Raw genomic sequence first — 18,448 nt, 5'->3', positions numbered from 1 at the left:
ATTTACCCTAGAGTGCTCTGGGGGCGGTCATTTACCCTAGAGTGCTCTGGGGGCGGTCATTTACCCTAGAGTGCTCTGGGGGCGGTCATTTACCCTAGAGTGCTCTGGGGGCGGTCATTTACCCTAGAGTGCTCTGGGGGCGGTCATTTACCCTAGAGTGCTCTGGGGGCGGTCATTGACCCTAGAGTGCTCTGGGGGCGGTCATTGACCCTAGAGTGCTCTGGGGGCGGTCATTGACCCTAGAGTGCTCTGGGGGCGGTCATTGACCCTAAAGTGCTCTGGGGGCGGTCATTGACCCTAAAGTGTCCTGGGGGCGGTCATTGACCCTAAAGTGTCCTGGGGGCGGTCATTGACCCTAAAGTGTCCTGGGGGCGGTCATTGATCCTAAAGTTTCCTGGGGCAGTCATTGATCCTAAAGTGTCCTGGGGCAGTCATTGACCCTAAAGTGCTCTAAGGTGATCATTTACCCTAAAGTTCTCTGGGGGCGATCATTTACCCTAAAGTGCTCTGGGGGCGATCATTTACCCTAAAGTGCTCTGGGGGCAGTCATTGACCCTAAAGTGTCCTGGGAGCGGTCATGTACCCTAAAGTGCTCTGAGGGCGGCCATTTACCCTAAAGTGCCCTGAGGACGGTCATTTACCCTAAAGTGCTCTGAGGGCGGCCATTTACCCTAAAGTGCCCTGAGGACGGTCATTTACCCTAAAGTGCTCTGAGGGCGGCCATTTACCCTAAAGTGCTCTGAGGGCGGTCAGTTAGCCTAAAGTGCCCTGGGGGCGGTCAGTTACCCTAAAGTGCTCTCTGCATTCAGCTGCTCCAGTCTCCAGGGTTTCACCAGTCCTGCTGTCTATAAGATACGTACCACTACAAGAATGACCTGTCCTGGGTGGGTGTGGATCCATTTCTTAAAATCTGACTGACCCCAGTCCAGCACTCCGGCTCGCACCAGCCTGTAATTAAATGGTGAATTAAGTTGCTAAAAATTTTGTTTTATTACCCAATTATATCTTTACTGTGGTCCAAGCTCAATTTTTCTGATAGATCATAAATCCCCTGTATGAAAAGAAAAATTCTGACTGTCGGCAGCCACCACTAGGGGGAGTACTAGAGTTTACAGCATACACAGAGATCTATAATGCATCAGGTCACACTCAGCTCCTGAGCTCCCTCTAGTGGTAGCTGCAGAATATAAACATCCAGTAAAAACCAAATGGCAGAGCAAGAAGCTGTAGGTTCCCTGCCTCACCATTCCCCATCTTTTAGATTTTATCATTTCAAATGAACGGTCACATGTTAGAAACATATACTGACAATCCCTTTTAAGGGGCTTTCAAGTTGCACAATTATAATACCTCCTGTCTACCCTTTTAAAGGGCAACTACCACCAGGATGAAAGACTGTATGCAAATGAGCCTGAGGGGCTCCAGGCTCCATTAACCCCTATGGAGCCTGGAGCCCCTCAGGCTCATTTGCATACAGCCCTTCATCCTGGTGGTAGATGCCCTTTAAAGGGGTAGACAGGAGGCATTATAATTGTTAATGCAGTATTATTAGTATTTGGGGGTCACGGTGGCTTTCGGAGGTACAATAACAGGGTCTGATGGACAACAATAGGCACAGAACTAGGGGGTAGTAGTGGGATGCCGGAAAGCGGGAAGTAACAGCAGTCAGTCAAGAGACCTCTGCCGAGGCAAACTATGGCTGGAAGAAGCGGTCATGGTGGTCTGGGCAGGATGGAAGAGAAAAAAGGGGATTTTAAGTCTAGTGTATTAGTATAAGTAGGCGACAGATAGATAATGGGGGTCATTTACTAAGGGCCCGAATATTTCCGATTTGCGCCGATTTCCCCTGTATTGCCCCGGGATTTTGGCACACGCGATCGGATTGTGTCGCATCGGCGCCGGCTTGCGCGCGACGGAAATCGGGGGCGTGGCCGAGCGAAAACCCGACGGATTCTGAAAAACGGCCGCATTTAAAAAAAGAAATGTGTTGCTTGGGACGCACTTACCTTCACTTGGTCCGGCCCGGTGAACTCCAGCGCGTTCAGATGCTTTTCAGCGCAGCAGCGCCACCTGGTGGACGGCAGAGGAACTACCCTGATGAATCCCGGCCGGACCCGAATCCAGCGCAGAGAACGCGCCGCTGGATCGCGAACGGACCGGGTAAGTAAATCTGCCCCATTGAGATTATAGATAGATGAAGAGCAATGGAGTCAAGGAACCTCTGCCGAGGCAAACTATGGCTGGAAGAAGCGGTCATGGTGGTCTGGGCAGGATGGAAGAGAAAAAAGGGGATTTTAAGTCTAGTGTATTAATGTAAGTAGGCGACAGATAGATAATGAGATTATAGAGAGATGAAGAGCAATGGAGTCAAGGAACCTCTGCCGAGGCAGACTATGGCTGGAAGAAGCTGTCATGGTGGTCTGGGCAGGATGTCTACTGTATTAATATACAAAAGCGACAGATAGATAATGAGATTATAATAGATAATATAATGAGATTATAGATTGATCTGTATCCAGGTTAGCACTCACTTTTTTACCACGTCGAACATACTGGTCTCCACGTTTCCCAGCCACTGCTCCACGGAGCCCCTGACCCGCACGTTCCTGCAGGAGGCGACACATTGTTTTTACTATAAACGCTACACAATGTTCCCGGCTAATAATTCTCGTTAATTAAAGCAGAATTAGATAATATACTTAGGCATGCAGATCCTCTCTCCTTCCGCAGATATAATCGTCTCCACCTCGGGGGAACTGTTCACGTGATGTTTTATGTCCAAATGTTGGATGTTCTCAAAACACTTCCCCAGGTGCGGCTGCGGTATATAAGGAGTCACAGTTATATCATCTCCAAGCAGATTCTGGTAAAGACGGGTACCAGTCCGGGAGAGATGGGATGTAGGTGCAATGAGAACTTTGTGCATGTTGTTAGTAGCAGCAGGACTGTAAAATATAGATTTCTGGATTGTCCTCACACTGCTGTGCCCTGTACTCTTTGCCCTAACCCTCCCCTTCAGTTAGGGTGAAAGGTGAAACAGGCTCGAGGTCGAATACAACAGTGTTCACAAAGAGCATAAACGAGGGGGGCCATGGAGGGGTTCTAGGTAGAGAACTAAGAGAACAAAAGTGTGAGGACATGTCCCCAGAACACTCAGAGAGCCTACAACGCTGGAGGGAAATCCATATTTCACTGTTCTGCTGCTACTAACAACACACACAAAGATATGATTACACTTCTCTCCAAGGATAATACCAAATACTGACTGCAAAGTGCATAATGCACAGCAGTGTGAGGATACACCCCCTCCCCCCCATGCACATGGAGGAGCTACAATCCTGGAATATAGTTCCAAATATCACAGTCCTGCTGCTCCTGACTACATACACAAAGGTCTGATTACACATCTCTCCAGGGTCAATACACAACACTGGCTTCAGGGAGCACAAAGCACAGCAGTGTGAGGATAACCCCCCCCCCCCATACAATCCTTTAATATAAATCCATATACCACAGTCCTGCTGCTACTAACAACATACACAAAGGTCCGATTACACATCTCTCCAGGGACAATACATAACACTGGCTGCAGAGAGCACAAAGCACAGCAGTGTGAGGATAACCCCCCCCCCCATACAATCCTTTAATATAAATCCATATACCACAGTCCTGCTGCTACTAACAACATACACAAAGGTCCGATTACACATCTCTCCAGGGACAATACATAACACTGGCTGCAGAGAGCACAGAGCACAGCAGTGTGAGGATACACCCTCAGTACAATCCTGTAATGTATATCCATATATCACAGTCCTGCTGCTACTAACAACATACACAAAGGTTTGATTACACATCTCTCTAGAGACGATACATTACACTGGCTGCAGTTTTTTTCAAGGGTGACTTACCTGCACACTATTGGGGTTCTTGCTTTCGGCCAGTATAGAGAGGAGATCATTGTTGCTGAGGAAGTAGAACCTTGGGAAAACCCTTCGTTTAATTTCTAAAAAGTCCTGGAAGGGGAAATGGAAAAGTCGTAAGTGTCCGGTGGGAGGATCCTAATGGAAGTGTCCTCGTCTTTCTTCATTAGGTCCTACGGCCGCCCTCACAAACCCCAAAACTCTCATACAAGTCACCAAGAACCGCTGGATGCGGAGTCGCCCACCTACCTCCAGGCATTTGAGTATCTTCTCCAGGTGACCATTGTTGGTCTGCAGAACCTCCAGAACACCTGGTGTGGTGGCTGCTCGGAGCGCGTTGGGTCTATCCTTGATCTGATTCATCAACTCTTTCCATGAAGCGTCCACTTGGGCAAAAAGTTTGGCTTCGGCCGGGAGCTGCCTAGTACAGACATAACAGGGCGGATATTATACGGGTCATCAGAATCTGAACGCTCCAACAATTTGGACCTCATGTTCAGAAGATCTGGACCACTTCCAGCACCACCGAAAGTAGAAGTGAGAACATCTCCATTGTCTACGTTGTGGCCAGGTCCATCTCTATGATGGAACAAGTGACCTCCCATGGAGCATATACCTTGTACCCCGGAGGTTACGAGGAATCGGATGGTCTTTACCTCTGGATGTCGGACGCCAGGAAGATTTGCTCCAGGTAGAGCCAGTTCCTCTGGCACATCATCCATTCTTCCATGGTGCGGGAGAAGAGGTTCAGCTTCCTGTCCCATTCATCCACCGTGTTCTGGAATAAGATGAGAAATAACTCGAGGTCTTCAATCCTCCGGTGATCAGCAGATCAGGAAGGTGAATTCACCATCGATCAGCGGTGATCGACGAAGGAAGGTGCAGTGTGACCTCACACATATCCTGCAGCAGCACCTTCAGGTGAAATGTGGTATTACACGGTGACCAGTCACATATATGGGAGTCTATGTAACATGTGAGTCCTCCAGAGCAGGGGACACTCTCTACTCTACTCTTTCCTATGGACCCAAGACTATGGAAGGATATAGGAAATTCCCAGTGATCCGGCTAGTTGGGTGGCCTTAGTGACAACGCACGGGAAGCATTAGATTTTGGAGGTTACTGTAGGTTGTAGTCCGATTGGTTTAGGCTATAGACATCAAAGAGGTTGCACACTGCTCAGGTATCTCCAACACTGTCCTAGACCGTGAATGATGAAGCAGAGGCAGAGTCCCATCAATTTAAGGCACACACATAGGGGCTGCTGGAGCTACATAGTAAGTTTCTAGCTCACCCAAAGTGCTTTATTTGCATGAGTACAGCTCAGTCTTTCTCTATTATGTCCTACATAAATAATCCTGCTTTGAGAGAGGAGAGGCAGAAGCAAAGTTTCTATCTCACCCCAAGTGCTTTGTTCTCATCAGCAGAGGTCTGTGCTCTTCTCTAATGTCTTATACGATGCTGATGATGAAGTGAGGGAGAATAGAAGGAGAAGGAGCTCTTTCTAGTTAATATCTCACCCCAAGTGCTTTATTGGCATGAGTAAAAGTACCTCTCTATAATGTCCTATATGATCCATCTGAAGGTTCTCAGTGAGAATAGGGATAGGGGGGCACAGGCAGATACCACTGGAGCTAATAGTAAGTTTCTATCTTACCCCAAGTGCATTATTTATATGAATTTAGGTCTATAATGTCTTATATGATTCTATTGATGATTCTAAGTGAGAAAGGAGAAACAGAGGCACTGACCAAGACTTCTGGAGCTTATAGTAGGTTTCTATCTCACCCCAAGTGCTTTATTCTCATCAGTTGAGTTCGGTCTTCTTCTCTAATGTCCTATGTAATCCTGCTGAGGATTCTAAGGGACAATGGAGATACAGAGGCACAGGCAGATACCGCTTGCCTAATAGTAAGTTTCTAGCTCACCCCAAGTGCTTTATAAAGTCCTCTCTATAAAGTCCTATGTAATTCTGCTGATGATTCTAAGTGAGAGAGAAGATAGAGAGGCACAGGCAGAGACTGCTGGAGCTAAAAGTAAGTTTCTATCTTACCCCGAGTGCTTTATTCTAATCAGTAAAGGTCAGTCTTTTTCTCTAATATCCTAGATGACTTGCTGCTGGAGAGATTTATAGTGTATTTCCCTGCTTTCTGTGTGCAGAGTATGGGAGACATCAGAGCAATTGGTCTCCATTGACCAGAGAGACTGCAGGACACAAGTCGTACAATGGTCAGAGATGACGCTTTTTATTTTGCCAAATTGTAACTGAACAGAGGAGGCCGTTACATAGATAGATATAATATTACTGTGTTTATGTAAATCTAATTATCATTATATTTGTGTCTCTAATTACTCATTAGTGGAGATTAGACTCCTGATATTAGGGATGTAATCAGCGAAGGTCTCCCGTAGAATGCCTCGTTTTCTGCAGTCTTAGTGGAAAATGTAACAATTCCTGTGTGGGGTGAAGTATAATTATAAAATCATTGTACAAGTTCCATTAAGGGTCTCATTAGTAGCGGACGTGTCCCACAATGGCCGCCCAGGTGCCCTAAAATATCCAGAAAACATCCAGGTAAGCAGGAATATTCTGATATCGGAGGAACAACAAACTTGGACAGTGCATAGAGCTCCTCCAGGTTACCAGAGCCCCTCCAGGTTACTCTATGCTACTTGTCCCTACGGTGGTCCGCAAATGGTCTGCAGGACCCCCAATCCATCTAAGGACACTGTAGGGACTAGGGTGCACCTAGAGCTTCACCAGGTACATATTCATTCGGAATTACATAATGCAGCTCGTATTTACACTGAGAGCCCTTTCCATTTAAAGGAAATCTCCCATCACAATCCATCCTGATAAACCAGGGACATTACTCCTAGATCCAGGCACCAGGACTGTCGTATCTTCTTATATGTGTTATCCATGGTCTTCTTCATTCCAAAATCAACTTTTGAAATTCTGCTAATGAGCCTGAAGGGCTCTGGGGGTGTTATCTGAGGTCCTTCGTGCTGCGGCTTCACAGGATGTTACACTGTGCAGGAGCTCTTCACCTCTCCCACTGTGTAAGATGACATTAAACAGAGGGAAAGGGGAGGAGGACTGAAGGGAGGAGGCCATGGATAAGAAATATAAGAAGAATACCACAGTCCCGGTGCCTGGATCTATGAGTAATGTCCCTGGTTTATTGGGATGGATTTTGATGGTAGATTTTATTTAAAGGGGTTGTCCGACTTAAAAGGGTTGTACTGACTTTTCAAGTGATCCCCTATCCACAAGATAGGAGATAAGCAGATGATCAGTGAACTGCTGCGACCAGATCAAGTCCCTCAGAGAACTGGGGTCTGTGTGAGTGCTGGAGATAGCTGAGCGCTGTACTCAGCAATTTCTATCGTCCTGCTGCTCCATCCATTAGAGAGAGCAGGACCTCCATTCTCTATATTGCTGGGGGGTCCAGTTCTAATGATCAGTGGGGGTCCTAGTAGTTGGGCCTCAACGATCCCCTTGTTAATAAAGTTGGTGCAACCCCTTTACCCCACCAGAGCAGGCTGAGCGGTCAGACGTACAGGGATTGGAGGAATAGCTTTGTTTGGGGTAACTTGTGCAGCCCCCCCACAAATGAAAGCATGAAGACAGGTGAGTGTGAGTGCGGTCATACAGATCAGTGATCGGACACTCATCCCTTATATAGAGGATACAGGGGACGACCCCTTTAATGTTACCTTGATGGGGCCGCAGTATCGCGATCCCTTCACCGTAGACAGGATGACCTGACACTCCTCCAGCTGCACCACAATGTCCTCCGCCGTCGCGATGATCAGGATTTCGGACAGTTCGGACTTGTGCGCCGCTAACTTGAAGTCCGTCTTACTCCAGAGGCCGATGACCTTATTCAGCATTCCCTCCAGAGTCGCCTCGTTTGATGCCGTTGTAGAGACGTCGATGATTTTATCTTTATGCTGCAATATCTGAAGGGTGAAGTAAAGAGTTAAATTTAAGGGCAAGAAACCAGGTTTCCAATGGGATGAGGGTCCTGCAAATTAGGGATCAGCAAGATGTCCCTAATAGCTTCTCCATACTTTGATTTGTTGGTGGTGACCTATACGCTATAACTCACATCTCCCCCTTCCCTCTCCATAGACTTATATGCAATCTGATAAACCTAGCTACTGCGACTCACCCCTCCCCCTTCCCTCTCTATAGACTTCTATGTAATCTGATAAACCTAGCTACTGAGACTCACTCCTCCCCTTCCCTCTCTATAGACTTCTGGGCAATCTGATAAATCTAACTACTGCGACTCACTCCTCCCCCTTCCCTCTCTATAGACTTCTATGCAATCTGATAAACCTAACTACTGCGACTCACTCCTCCCCCTTCCTCTCTATAGACTTCTATGTAATCTGATAAACCTAGCTGCTGTGACTCACCCCTCCCCCTTCCTCTCTATAGACTTCTATGTAATCTGATAAACCTAGCTACTGCGACTCACTCCTCCCCTTCCCTCTCTATAGACTTCTATGCAATCTGATAAACCTAGCTACTGCGACTCACTCCTCCCCCTTCCCTCTCTATAGACTTCTATGCAATCTGATAAACCTAGCTACTGCGACTCACCCCTCCCCCTTCCCTCTCTATAGACTTCTATGCAATCTGATAAACCTAGCTACTGCGACTCACTCCTCCCCCTTCCCTCTCTATAGACTTCTATGCAATCTGATAAACCTAGCTACTGCGACTCACCCCTCCTCCTTCCCTCTCTATAGACTTCTATGTAATCTGATAAACCTAGCTACTGCGACTCACTCCTCCCCTTCCCTCTCTATAGACTTCTGGGCAATCTGATAAACCTAACTACTGCGACTCACTCCTCCCCCTTCCCTCTCTATAGACTTCTATGCAATCTGATAAACCTAACTACTGCGACTCACTCCTCCCCCTTCCCTCTCTATAGACTTATATGCAATCTGATAAACCTAACTGCTGCGACTCACTCCTCCCTCTTTCCACTGTGTAGGCTTCTATGTTATCTGATAAACCTAGCTGCTGCAACTCACTCCTCTCCATCCCATCTCTATAGACTTCTATGTAATCTGATAAACCTAGCTACTGCGACTCACTCCTCCCCTTCCCTCTCTATAGACTTATATGCAATCTGATAAACCTAGCTACTGCGACTCACTCCTCCCCCTTCCGCTCTATAGACTTCTCTGCAATCTGATAAACCTAGCTACTGCGACTCACTCCTCCCCTTCCCTCTCTATAGACTTATATGCAATCTGATAAACCTAGCTACTGTGACTCACCCCTCCCCCTTCCCTCTCTATAGACTTCTATGCAATCTGATAAACCTAGCTACTGCGACTCACTCCTCCCCCTTCCTCTCTATAGACTTCTATGCAATCTGATAAACCTAGCTACTGCGACTCACTCCTCCCCCTTCCTCTCTATAGACTTCTATGTTATCTGATAAACCTAGCTACTGCGACTCACTCCTCCCCTTCCCTCTCTATAGACTTATATGCAATCTGATAAACCTAGCTACTGTGACTCACCCCTCCCCCTTCCCTCTCTATAGACTTCTATGCAATCTGATAAACCTAGCTATTGCGACTCACTCCTCCCCCTTCCTCTCTATAGACTTCTATGTTATCTGATAAACCTAGCTGCTGCAACTCACTCCTCTCCCTCCCATCTCTATAGATTTCTATGTAATCTTATAAACCTAGCTGCTGCGACTCACTCCTCCCCTTCCCGCTCTATAGACTTATATGCAATCTGATAAACCTAGCTACTGCGACTCACTCCTCCCCCTTCCGCTCTATAGACTTCTCTGCAATCTGATAAACCTAGCTACTGCGACTCACTCCTCCCCTTCCCTCTCTATAGACTTATATGCAATCTGATAAACCTAGCTACTGTGACTCACCCCTCCCCCTTCCCTCTCTATAGACTTCTATGCAATCTGATAAACCTAGCTACTGCGACTCACTCCTCCCCCTTCCTCTCTATAGACTTCTATGCAATCTGATAAACCTAGCTACTGCGACTCACTCCTCCCCCTTCCTCTCTATAGACTTCTATGTTATCTGATAAACCTAGCTACTGCGACTCACTCCTCCCCTTCCCTCTCTATAGACTTATATGCAATCTGATAAACCTAGCTACTGTGACTCACCCCTCCCCCTTCCCTCTCTATAGACTTCTATGCAATCTGATAAACCTAGCTATTGCGACTCACTCCTCCCCCTTCCTCTCTATAGACTTCTATGTTATCTGATAAACCTAGCTGCTGCAACTCACTCCTCTCCCTCCCATCTCTATAGATTTCTATGTAATCTTATAAACCTAGCTGCTGCGACTCACTCCTCCCCTTCCCGCTCTATAGACTTCTATGTAATCTGATAAACCTAACTGCTGCGACTCACTCCTCCCCCTTCCCTCTCTATAGACTTCTATGTAATCTGATACTTCACGTAGAAGGCAATTTTTGTAACATAAGATACATTGTATATTTTCCTCTATCCGCTTTTGCTACCGCTGAATGCAAAATTTGTTAAAATCTCAGCCCCCATTTGAGGAGATGTTTGCTATCCCTCATGTGGGAGGTGCGGGGGATCTCATTATGGGGCGGCCATCGCCATTCGTCACGGACCTTCTTAGCTAATGACTAATTTCCCGGTGAGACAGACAGACATATATCCTGATATTATGTGCCGCTTATTATCGCAATAATTATTCCAGTTACTGCTCGTCTTCCTACAATTGGGAGAATGTTGTGGAAATAAAATCGGAACGAAAAAAAAGAAGATTGAATTTCACATCTAAAAATCTTGTGTAGCCTGAAGCCAAAGGCGCCAAATTAGTGTCAGTGAACCCCACAAACACCGGACTGTTCCCGTAATGGGAAAAAACAAGAGCGAGGGAATGGAACAAGCTCATGTCTTTATTTCCTTAAAGGGAACCTGTCAGCAGATTTTACCCCATTAAACTCCCCGTCCCTTAAGTAGAGGATGAAATGTCCTTTCTAGAATTCCCCCTTTTCTTTGCGACATCTCACCCGTTTCCCTATAAATAAAAAACTTCTCCAAAGTCATGTGACAATGACAGAAGAGTCATATTATTAAGATGAGTCAAGTTTAGAGGCTGCAGGGGTAGTGTTACTTCAGATATCTGTATCTACGGTTCTATAACACCTAGAAACATGCTGCTGGTGCCGTATTAAAGATAAGCATCTCATCTTTTAGAAAACATCAGGCTTGTAGTTCTACAGCTACAGGTTCTACAGAATCGGAGATACAGGCAGTTAAAGACATGGGAGGGAACTGGATCTATATCTGCAGCTCTGTTTTACAACTACGTCTTCAACTGTCTGTATCTCTGGTTCTTTAGATCACAAAACAACAAGTCTGATGTGATCAGATAAGATTCATATCTTTAATATGACACCAGCAGTATGTTTCTAGGTGCTATAGAACAGAAGATAGGGGCGTCTGAAGTAACTGTCCCCCAGCAACCTCTAAACTTGACTCATCTAAGACAAAATATGACTCTTCTCTGCACGTTGTCATATGACTTTCATAGTTAAATGGGTAACATTTTGCATAAAACGGAAATTCTAGAAAGGACATTTCATTTTCTACCTGAGGGGCTTTGTAGTTTAAGGAGGTAAAATCTGATGACCGGTTCCCTTTAAAGCAGAGAAGCTTAAAGGGGTCTTCTGGGATTACAATATTGGGATAACTTACTGATCAGCTACTCTATCCGTAGGGATCACAGCAGTCTTACTCCCAACCTATTATCTAGTTAAAGAGTGGGGGTCATTTACTAAGGGCCCGATTCGGGTTTTCCCGACGTGTTACCCGAATATTTCTGATTTGCGCCGATTTTCCCTGTATTGCCCTGGGTTTTTGGCGCACGCGATCGGATTGTGGCGCATCGGCGCCGGCATGCACGCGACGGTAATCGGGGGGCGTGGCCGAACGATAACCCGATGGATTCGGAGAAACCGCCGCATTTAAAAAAAAAGTGTCACTGGACACGCCCTTACCTTCATCTGGGATGGCTCGGTGAACTCCAGTGCGTTCCGATGCTCTTCAGTGCAGCAGCGACACCTGGTGGACGTCGGGGGAACTGCCTTAGTGAATCGGCCGGACCCGAATACACCGCAGAGAACGCGCCGCTGGATCGCGAATGGACCGGGTAAGTAAATCTGCCCCAGTGTCTCTAGCTGTGGAGGACCTCCCATGACCACGGTCACTTGTGGGAACCATGTAATGCTTCATTTTACCTGTGGTGGCGCTGTAGTACTAGGTAAAGGGATACTATGTGAAGTACACTCACCTCCAATACCCCATTAGGGGATTCTAAATTCATCTTTTATACATCTTTTATACTATTTATACATCCAGATTCCTCACCCTAAGTTCCAGAAGGTTTCCTAAGGTGAAGTTCCTGTCCTTGGTTATCATCCGTCCGATAGTGAAGTGTATAACGTCCCAATGTCTGGCCTGAAGACACGGATTCCGTAAAGCCACCACTATGGGTAAACTCTGCTTAAAATCTGTAATGGATTGTTTCAACCCCGTCACGACGTGGTTTGGTGGCAATCCTAGAAGGAATGGAGAGGTCACCATGGTGAACGGTGGACCTTAGAAGGACATATATTACGAGGTCCCTTCTTACCCTTCTCGAGCATGAACAACGTGTGGCTGAATCTGTTCACGTCTCGCTGAATGAAGTCCACGTTCAGGTTCTCGAATGATGTCACCCTCCACTCCGTGGACAACCTCCCCCACTCCTCCTTGGCTTCCCAAAGAAGTTTCCTTAAGCTCAAGTCACATTCGATCTCAGAGAGTTCGGCGTTGAGCGTCTTGGTGGTGACCACGTTTCCAGAACTCTTCTGTAACATGAGGACATCTAGTAACCTGCTCTTCATCTGAGTCATGGAGCTACCAAACCGCTCCTGGTAGCTGGAGTAGCATCGAGCCTTGTTGGCGATGACCTCAAACTCTTCCATAAGGCCGATGATGACTTCGGTGGCTTCCGGTGGAAATGTGTCGGCATCTAGTAGTATCGGGTTCTTCACCTAGTGATCCACAATAAGATGTTTAATCACTTCCATGGTAAAAGTAGATGGAGAAACATCCTGCATTTGCATTACAATATAATGTGTGTTATAACTTACCATGCACCATGACAGAATCCTCTGTGTAGTCCCAGGGGTTGGGCTTTGGTTTGGATGCAATTCAAAAAACAACATGTTACTTGTTTGTTACTCACTCCTCAGATCTTAGCCCCCACCTTTGTGCTTCTGTACAGCTTCTCCCTCCTGCTCCTTTACAGAGTTCACAGTCTGGGAGCTGACATCAGTGGAAGGAGCTGTACCAGAGCACATAGGTGGGGGATGAGAGCTGAGGAGTCTGCAGCACAGACAAGTCACATGTTGTTATTAGAAACGCATCCAAACCAAAGCCCAACCCCTGGGACTACACAGAGGATTATGTCAGGTAAGTTATAACACACAACTATAGAGAAAGCAGAAATACATCTGTGCACTGCAGCTGTAATGGGCTTCTGTAACCTGTCTGTAGTGAAAATTAGGTCCCCGGTGACAGGGTCCCTTTAAAGTTTGCTCGGCACAGACTTGCTAAACTTGATGATTCTACTTAACACTATGCAGTTATAATCTGCTCAAGCCTTAAGATTTTGGAAATCTGAGTCAAAGGGGTCACTGATCTATAAATTCCTACCCGTGTTTAACATTTCAGCAATTTTATGAAAAACTTTTTAGAGTTTATTTTCACCTGGAAGCAGCCGGGAGGGTCAGCTGCTCGTCTGCTTGTCTGTAACCCTGTAACAGCTGGATCAGTAACATGGGCTTAGAGTCAGTGGCTCGGAGATATTGTGAAACTACAACTCCCATCAAACTGGTAGCTGTCGTTTTGCGTTTTTGGTGACTGACCCCCTAAGGCTACATTCACACTAACGAGTGCCCGCCGTACCGTAGCACTGCGGGAACATTGCGGCGCACCCCTGCCCCTCTCTATAGAGATATATGGTGCACAGCGCCATAATACGGAGAGAGATTCCATACCATTCCGTGTGCCTATTGCCGGCCTACGGAGGACGTATATATATGGCGGCAGTATATATACGTCCCCCAATGGTCCTGCAATGGTCGTGTGAATGTAGCCTAAGGCTCCGGTGCCGTATTCTAAGGCTAAGGCTCCGCTGCGGAACGGTAGGGTGCCGCACGTGTGCGCGTGCATTGTGCACTCATTGCCGGCCTATGGGGGACATATATATGCCATATATATGTCTCCCATACGTTCTTGTGAATGTAGCCTAAGTCTGATAAGTTTTTTGGTAACTTCTTTCTAAACTTATTACCCTACTTCCACTTCTTGCAGTTCTAATCTTCTTAAGAATGAAGCCGCAGATTTCCACGTAAAACCAGCGCCGCATTGAGCCGCCAAAGACAAACACAAGAGGGAGAGAGCTGAGAAAACCTACTTTGATCTTGAAGTCCATTAAGTGGAAGTGCAGGTGGGAGATGTACTGGTCCAGGTCCCCGCTGAATCTCACAATGTCTTCATCCTTTTTAGCTTCACAGAACAGGACGGCAGATTTGAGCTGCTGGAAGCCGGGGATGAGGCTCTGATAAAGCGCCGTCTCTTCTGAAGGAATATTCATGCCGTAGTCTTTGGCGACAGAGTAGAGCTGGATGACGGAGCTGTACTGACGCTCCAGGGACGGGAGATCCGAGGAGACTTGTCCCAGGAACGTCAGGTGCTCCACAAACTCCTCCACGTGGCTCAGCTCCACGTTCAGTCTCTGCAGAGATCTATGTATGACCTGAAAGAGAGAGGATTGTCACACGTGCCATATAGGACACATATATAACTATATAGGACACATATATAACTATACAGGACACATCTAACCATATAGGGCACATCTAACCATATAGGGTACATCTAACCATATAGGACACATCTAACCATATAGGGTACATCTAACCATATAGGACACATCTAACCATATAGGGCACATATATAACCATATAGGACACATCTAACCATATAGGGCACATCTAACCATAAAGGGCACATCTAACCATATAGGACACATCTAACCATATAGTGCACATCTAACCATATAGGACACATCTAACCATATAGGGCACATCTAGCCATATAGTGCACATCTAACCATATAGGACCCATCTAACCATATAGGGCACATCTAACCATATAGGACACATCTAACCATATAGGACCCATCTAGCCATATAGGACCCATCTAACCATATAGGGCACATCTAACCATATAGGGCACATCTAACCATATAGGGCACATCTAACCATAAAGGGCACATCTAACCATAAAGGACCCATCTAACCATATAGGACACATCTAACCATATAGGGCACATATATAACCATATAGGGCACATATATAACCATATAGGACACATCTAACCATATAGGACACATCTAACCATAAAGGGCACATCTAACCATATAGGACACATCTAACCATATAGGACACATCTAACCATATAGGACACATCTAACCATATAGGGCACATATGTAACTATATAGGACCCATCTAACCATATAGGACACATCTAACCATATAGGACACATCTAACCATATAGGACACATCTAACCATATAGGGCACATATGTAACTATATAGGACACATCTAACTATACAGGACACATCTAACCATATAGGGCACATCTAACCATATAGGGCACATCTAACCATATAGGGCACATCTAACCATATAGGGCACATATATAACTATATAGGACACATCTAACCATATAGGACCCATCTAACCATATAGGGCACATATATAACCATACAGGACACATCTAACCATATAGGGCACATCTAACCATATAGGGCACATATATAACTATATAGGACACATCTAACCATAAAGGACCCATCTAACCATATAGGACACATCTAACCATATAGGACCCATCTAACCATATAGGACACATCTAACCATATAGGACACATCTAACCATATAGGACACATCTAACCATATAGGACCCATCTAACCATATAGGGCACATCTAACCATATAGGGCACATATATAACTTTATAGGACCCATCTAACCATATAGGGCACATATATAACTATATAGGACACATCTAACCATAAAGGGCACATCTAACCATATAGGACACATCTAACCATATAGGGCACATCTAGCCATATAGTGCACATCTAACCATATAGGACCCATCTAACCATATAGTGCACATCTAACCATATAGGACCCATCTAACCATATAGGACCCATCTAACCATATAGGACACATCTAACCATATAGGACACATCTAACCATATAGGGCACATCTAGCCATATAGTGCACATCTAACCATATAGGACCCATCTAACCATATAGGGCACATCTAACCATATAGGACACATCTAACCATATAACTATACAGGCGGTTCCCTACTTAAGAACACTCGACTTACATACGACCCCTAGTTACAAACTGGTAATATTGTACTTAATAATATTGGTCATTTACTGTACTTTAGCCCCAGGCTACATTAAACAGCTGTAACAGTTATCACAGGTGTCTGTAATGAAGCTTTAGTGTTATTCCTGGTTCTTATTAGAATCCAATTGTCACAGAGACCAAAAAAGTTCGGGCTGGGATTACAATGATAAAATATACAGTTCCGACTTACATACAAATTCAACTTAAGAACAAACCTACAGACCTTATCTTGTATGTAACCCGGGGACTGTCGGGTGTTTTTTTTTTTGTTTTTTTTTTTAAATGCTCCGAATCCGTCGGGTTTTCGTTCGGCCACGCCCCCGATTTCCGTTGCGTGCATGCCGGCGCCGATGCACCACAATCCGATCGCGTGCGCCAAAATCCCGGGGCAATACAGGGATAATCGCCGCAAAACGGAAAAATTTGGGTAACATGTCGGGAAAACGCAATTCGGCCCTTTAGTAAATGACCCCCATAGTGCTCACATATAGTCACACCATAAGTCGTCACCTAATGTGATGATTTATGGTACATACAAAAACATACGGTAAAGATATAGGGTACGGGCAATCATACCACAATCTAATCATACAGGTGACAAATAATCATACCATATAGTGCACATATATAGTAACCATATAGAATATACACATCCATACCCTATAGGGCACATAGAATATTATGATACAGGTTACATATAACTGCACATAGGGCAATGATTTAGGGTACACACTATGTGCACCTACAATCCCAGTTGGCCCGCCCCTTATTCCAGGAGTCTCCGCCCCCTTCCTGTGACACCGCCTCCTGTGACATCATACTTCCCAGAAGTAATTCCATTCTGGACACTCCGGTTGATGGAAACATGTTGTGGATTTCTAAGGAAAAACGCAACCGGGAAAACAGACGCAGGGAGTCGCGGAAACTCCGATCCTTGTATCCGGATCACGTTCCAATAATCCTGAAGAAAGTTTCTGGATCAAACATTATGGATATAGACCGGAGGAAATACCTGGTCCCCTCCGATGTCACCGCCGCCCAGTTCATCTCGACCATGAAAAACCGTCTCCAGCTGCCGCCAGGGAAAGACATTTACTTATTCACGGACAAAACGCCACTAAAGACGAGTCTGACCCTGGAGCAAGTGTACGAGAGGGAACGGGGAGAGGACGGATTCCTGTACATGGAGTACAGCGCGGAGAGGAAGTACCCCAACACCTACACTGTCATGGTGGAAGACAATGGTGGATTCATGGGAGGAGACGTCTGCATCGCCTAAACCCCGACATTACAGGGAGATAATATGTATAAAAGTGACAACTTCATCACAGTCTAGTTATTTCATGTAATAGTATAGGAAATCATCCAGCAATATCACACTGTACACACAGGGGGCTGTATTATAGTAGTTATATTCCTGTACATAGGGGGCAGTATTATAGTAGTTATATTCCTGTACATAGGGGGCAGTATTATAGTAGTTATATTCCTGTACATAGGGGGCAGTATTATAGTAGTTATATTCTTGTACATAGGGGGCAGTATTATAGTAGTTATATTCTTGTACATAGGGGGCAGTATTATAGTAGTTATATTCTTGTACATAGGAGGCAGTATTATAGTAGTTATATTCTTGCACATAGGGGACAGTGTTATAGTAGTTATATTCCTGTACATAGGGGGCAGTATTATAGTAGTTATATTCTTGTACATAGGAGGCAGTATTATAGTAGTTATATTCTTGCACATAGGGGGCAGTATTATAGTAGTTATATTCTTGCACATAGGGGGCAGTATTATAGTAGTTATATTCCTGTACATAGGGGGCAGTATTATAGTAGTTATATTCTTGCACATAGGGGGCAGTATTATAGTAGTTATATTCCTGTACATAGGGGGCAGTATTATAGTAGTTATATTCCTGTACATAGGGGGCAGTATTATAGTAGTTATATTCTTGTACATAGGGGGCAGTATTATAGTAG

At 45.4% G+C, this 18,448-nt stretch overlaps 1 protein-coding gene and 1 pseudogene across 4 annotated transcripts in view; one reads left to right on the top strand and one right to left on the bottom strand.

The window, feature by feature from the left end:
* DNAH14 (dynein axonemal heavy chain 14) overlaps positions 1-18,448 on the bottom strand; it is a 153,971-nt gene that overhangs the window by 92,836 nt on the left and 42,687 nt on the right. For all 4 annotated transcript variants that reach the window (XM_072140043.1, XM_072140044.1, XM_072140045.1 and 1 more), the window contains exons 18-27: positions 14,437-14,778; positions 12,607-13,009; positions 12,342-12,532; positions 7,644-7,889; positions 4,580-4,701; positions 4,173-4,344; positions 3,912-4,016; positions 2,700-2,818; positions 2,532-2,606; positions 861-948 (exon numbers count right to left, since the gene is read on the bottom strand). In XM_072140043.1, coding sequence (XP_071996144.1) covers positions 861-948; positions 2,532-2,606; positions 2,700-2,818; positions 3,912-4,016; positions 4,173-4,344; positions 4,580-4,701; positions 7,644-7,889; positions 12,342-12,532; positions 12,607-13,009; positions 14,437-14,778 — 1,863 coding nt within the window. The remainder of the gene's footprint in view (positions 1-860; positions 949-2,531; positions 2,607-2,699; positions 2,819-3,911; positions 4,017-4,172; positions 4,345-4,579; positions 4,702-7,643; positions 7,890-12,341; positions 12,533-12,606; positions 13,010-14,436; positions 14,779-18,448) is intronic.
* On the top strand, positions 17,286-17,788 carry LOC140120971 (gamma-aminobutyric acid receptor-associated protein-like 2 pseudogene; annotated as a pseudogene).

The sequence above is a fragment of the Engystomops pustulosus genome, chromosome 3 (genome assembly GCF_040894005.1).
Source record: "Engystomops pustulosus chromosome 3, aEngPut4.maternal, whole genome shotgun sequence".
Lineage (NCBI taxonomy): Eukaryota > Metazoa > Chordata > Amphibia > Anura > Leptodactylidae > Engystomops > Engystomops pustulosus.
This window is presented reverse-complemented; position numbering and strand designations above follow the sequence as displayed.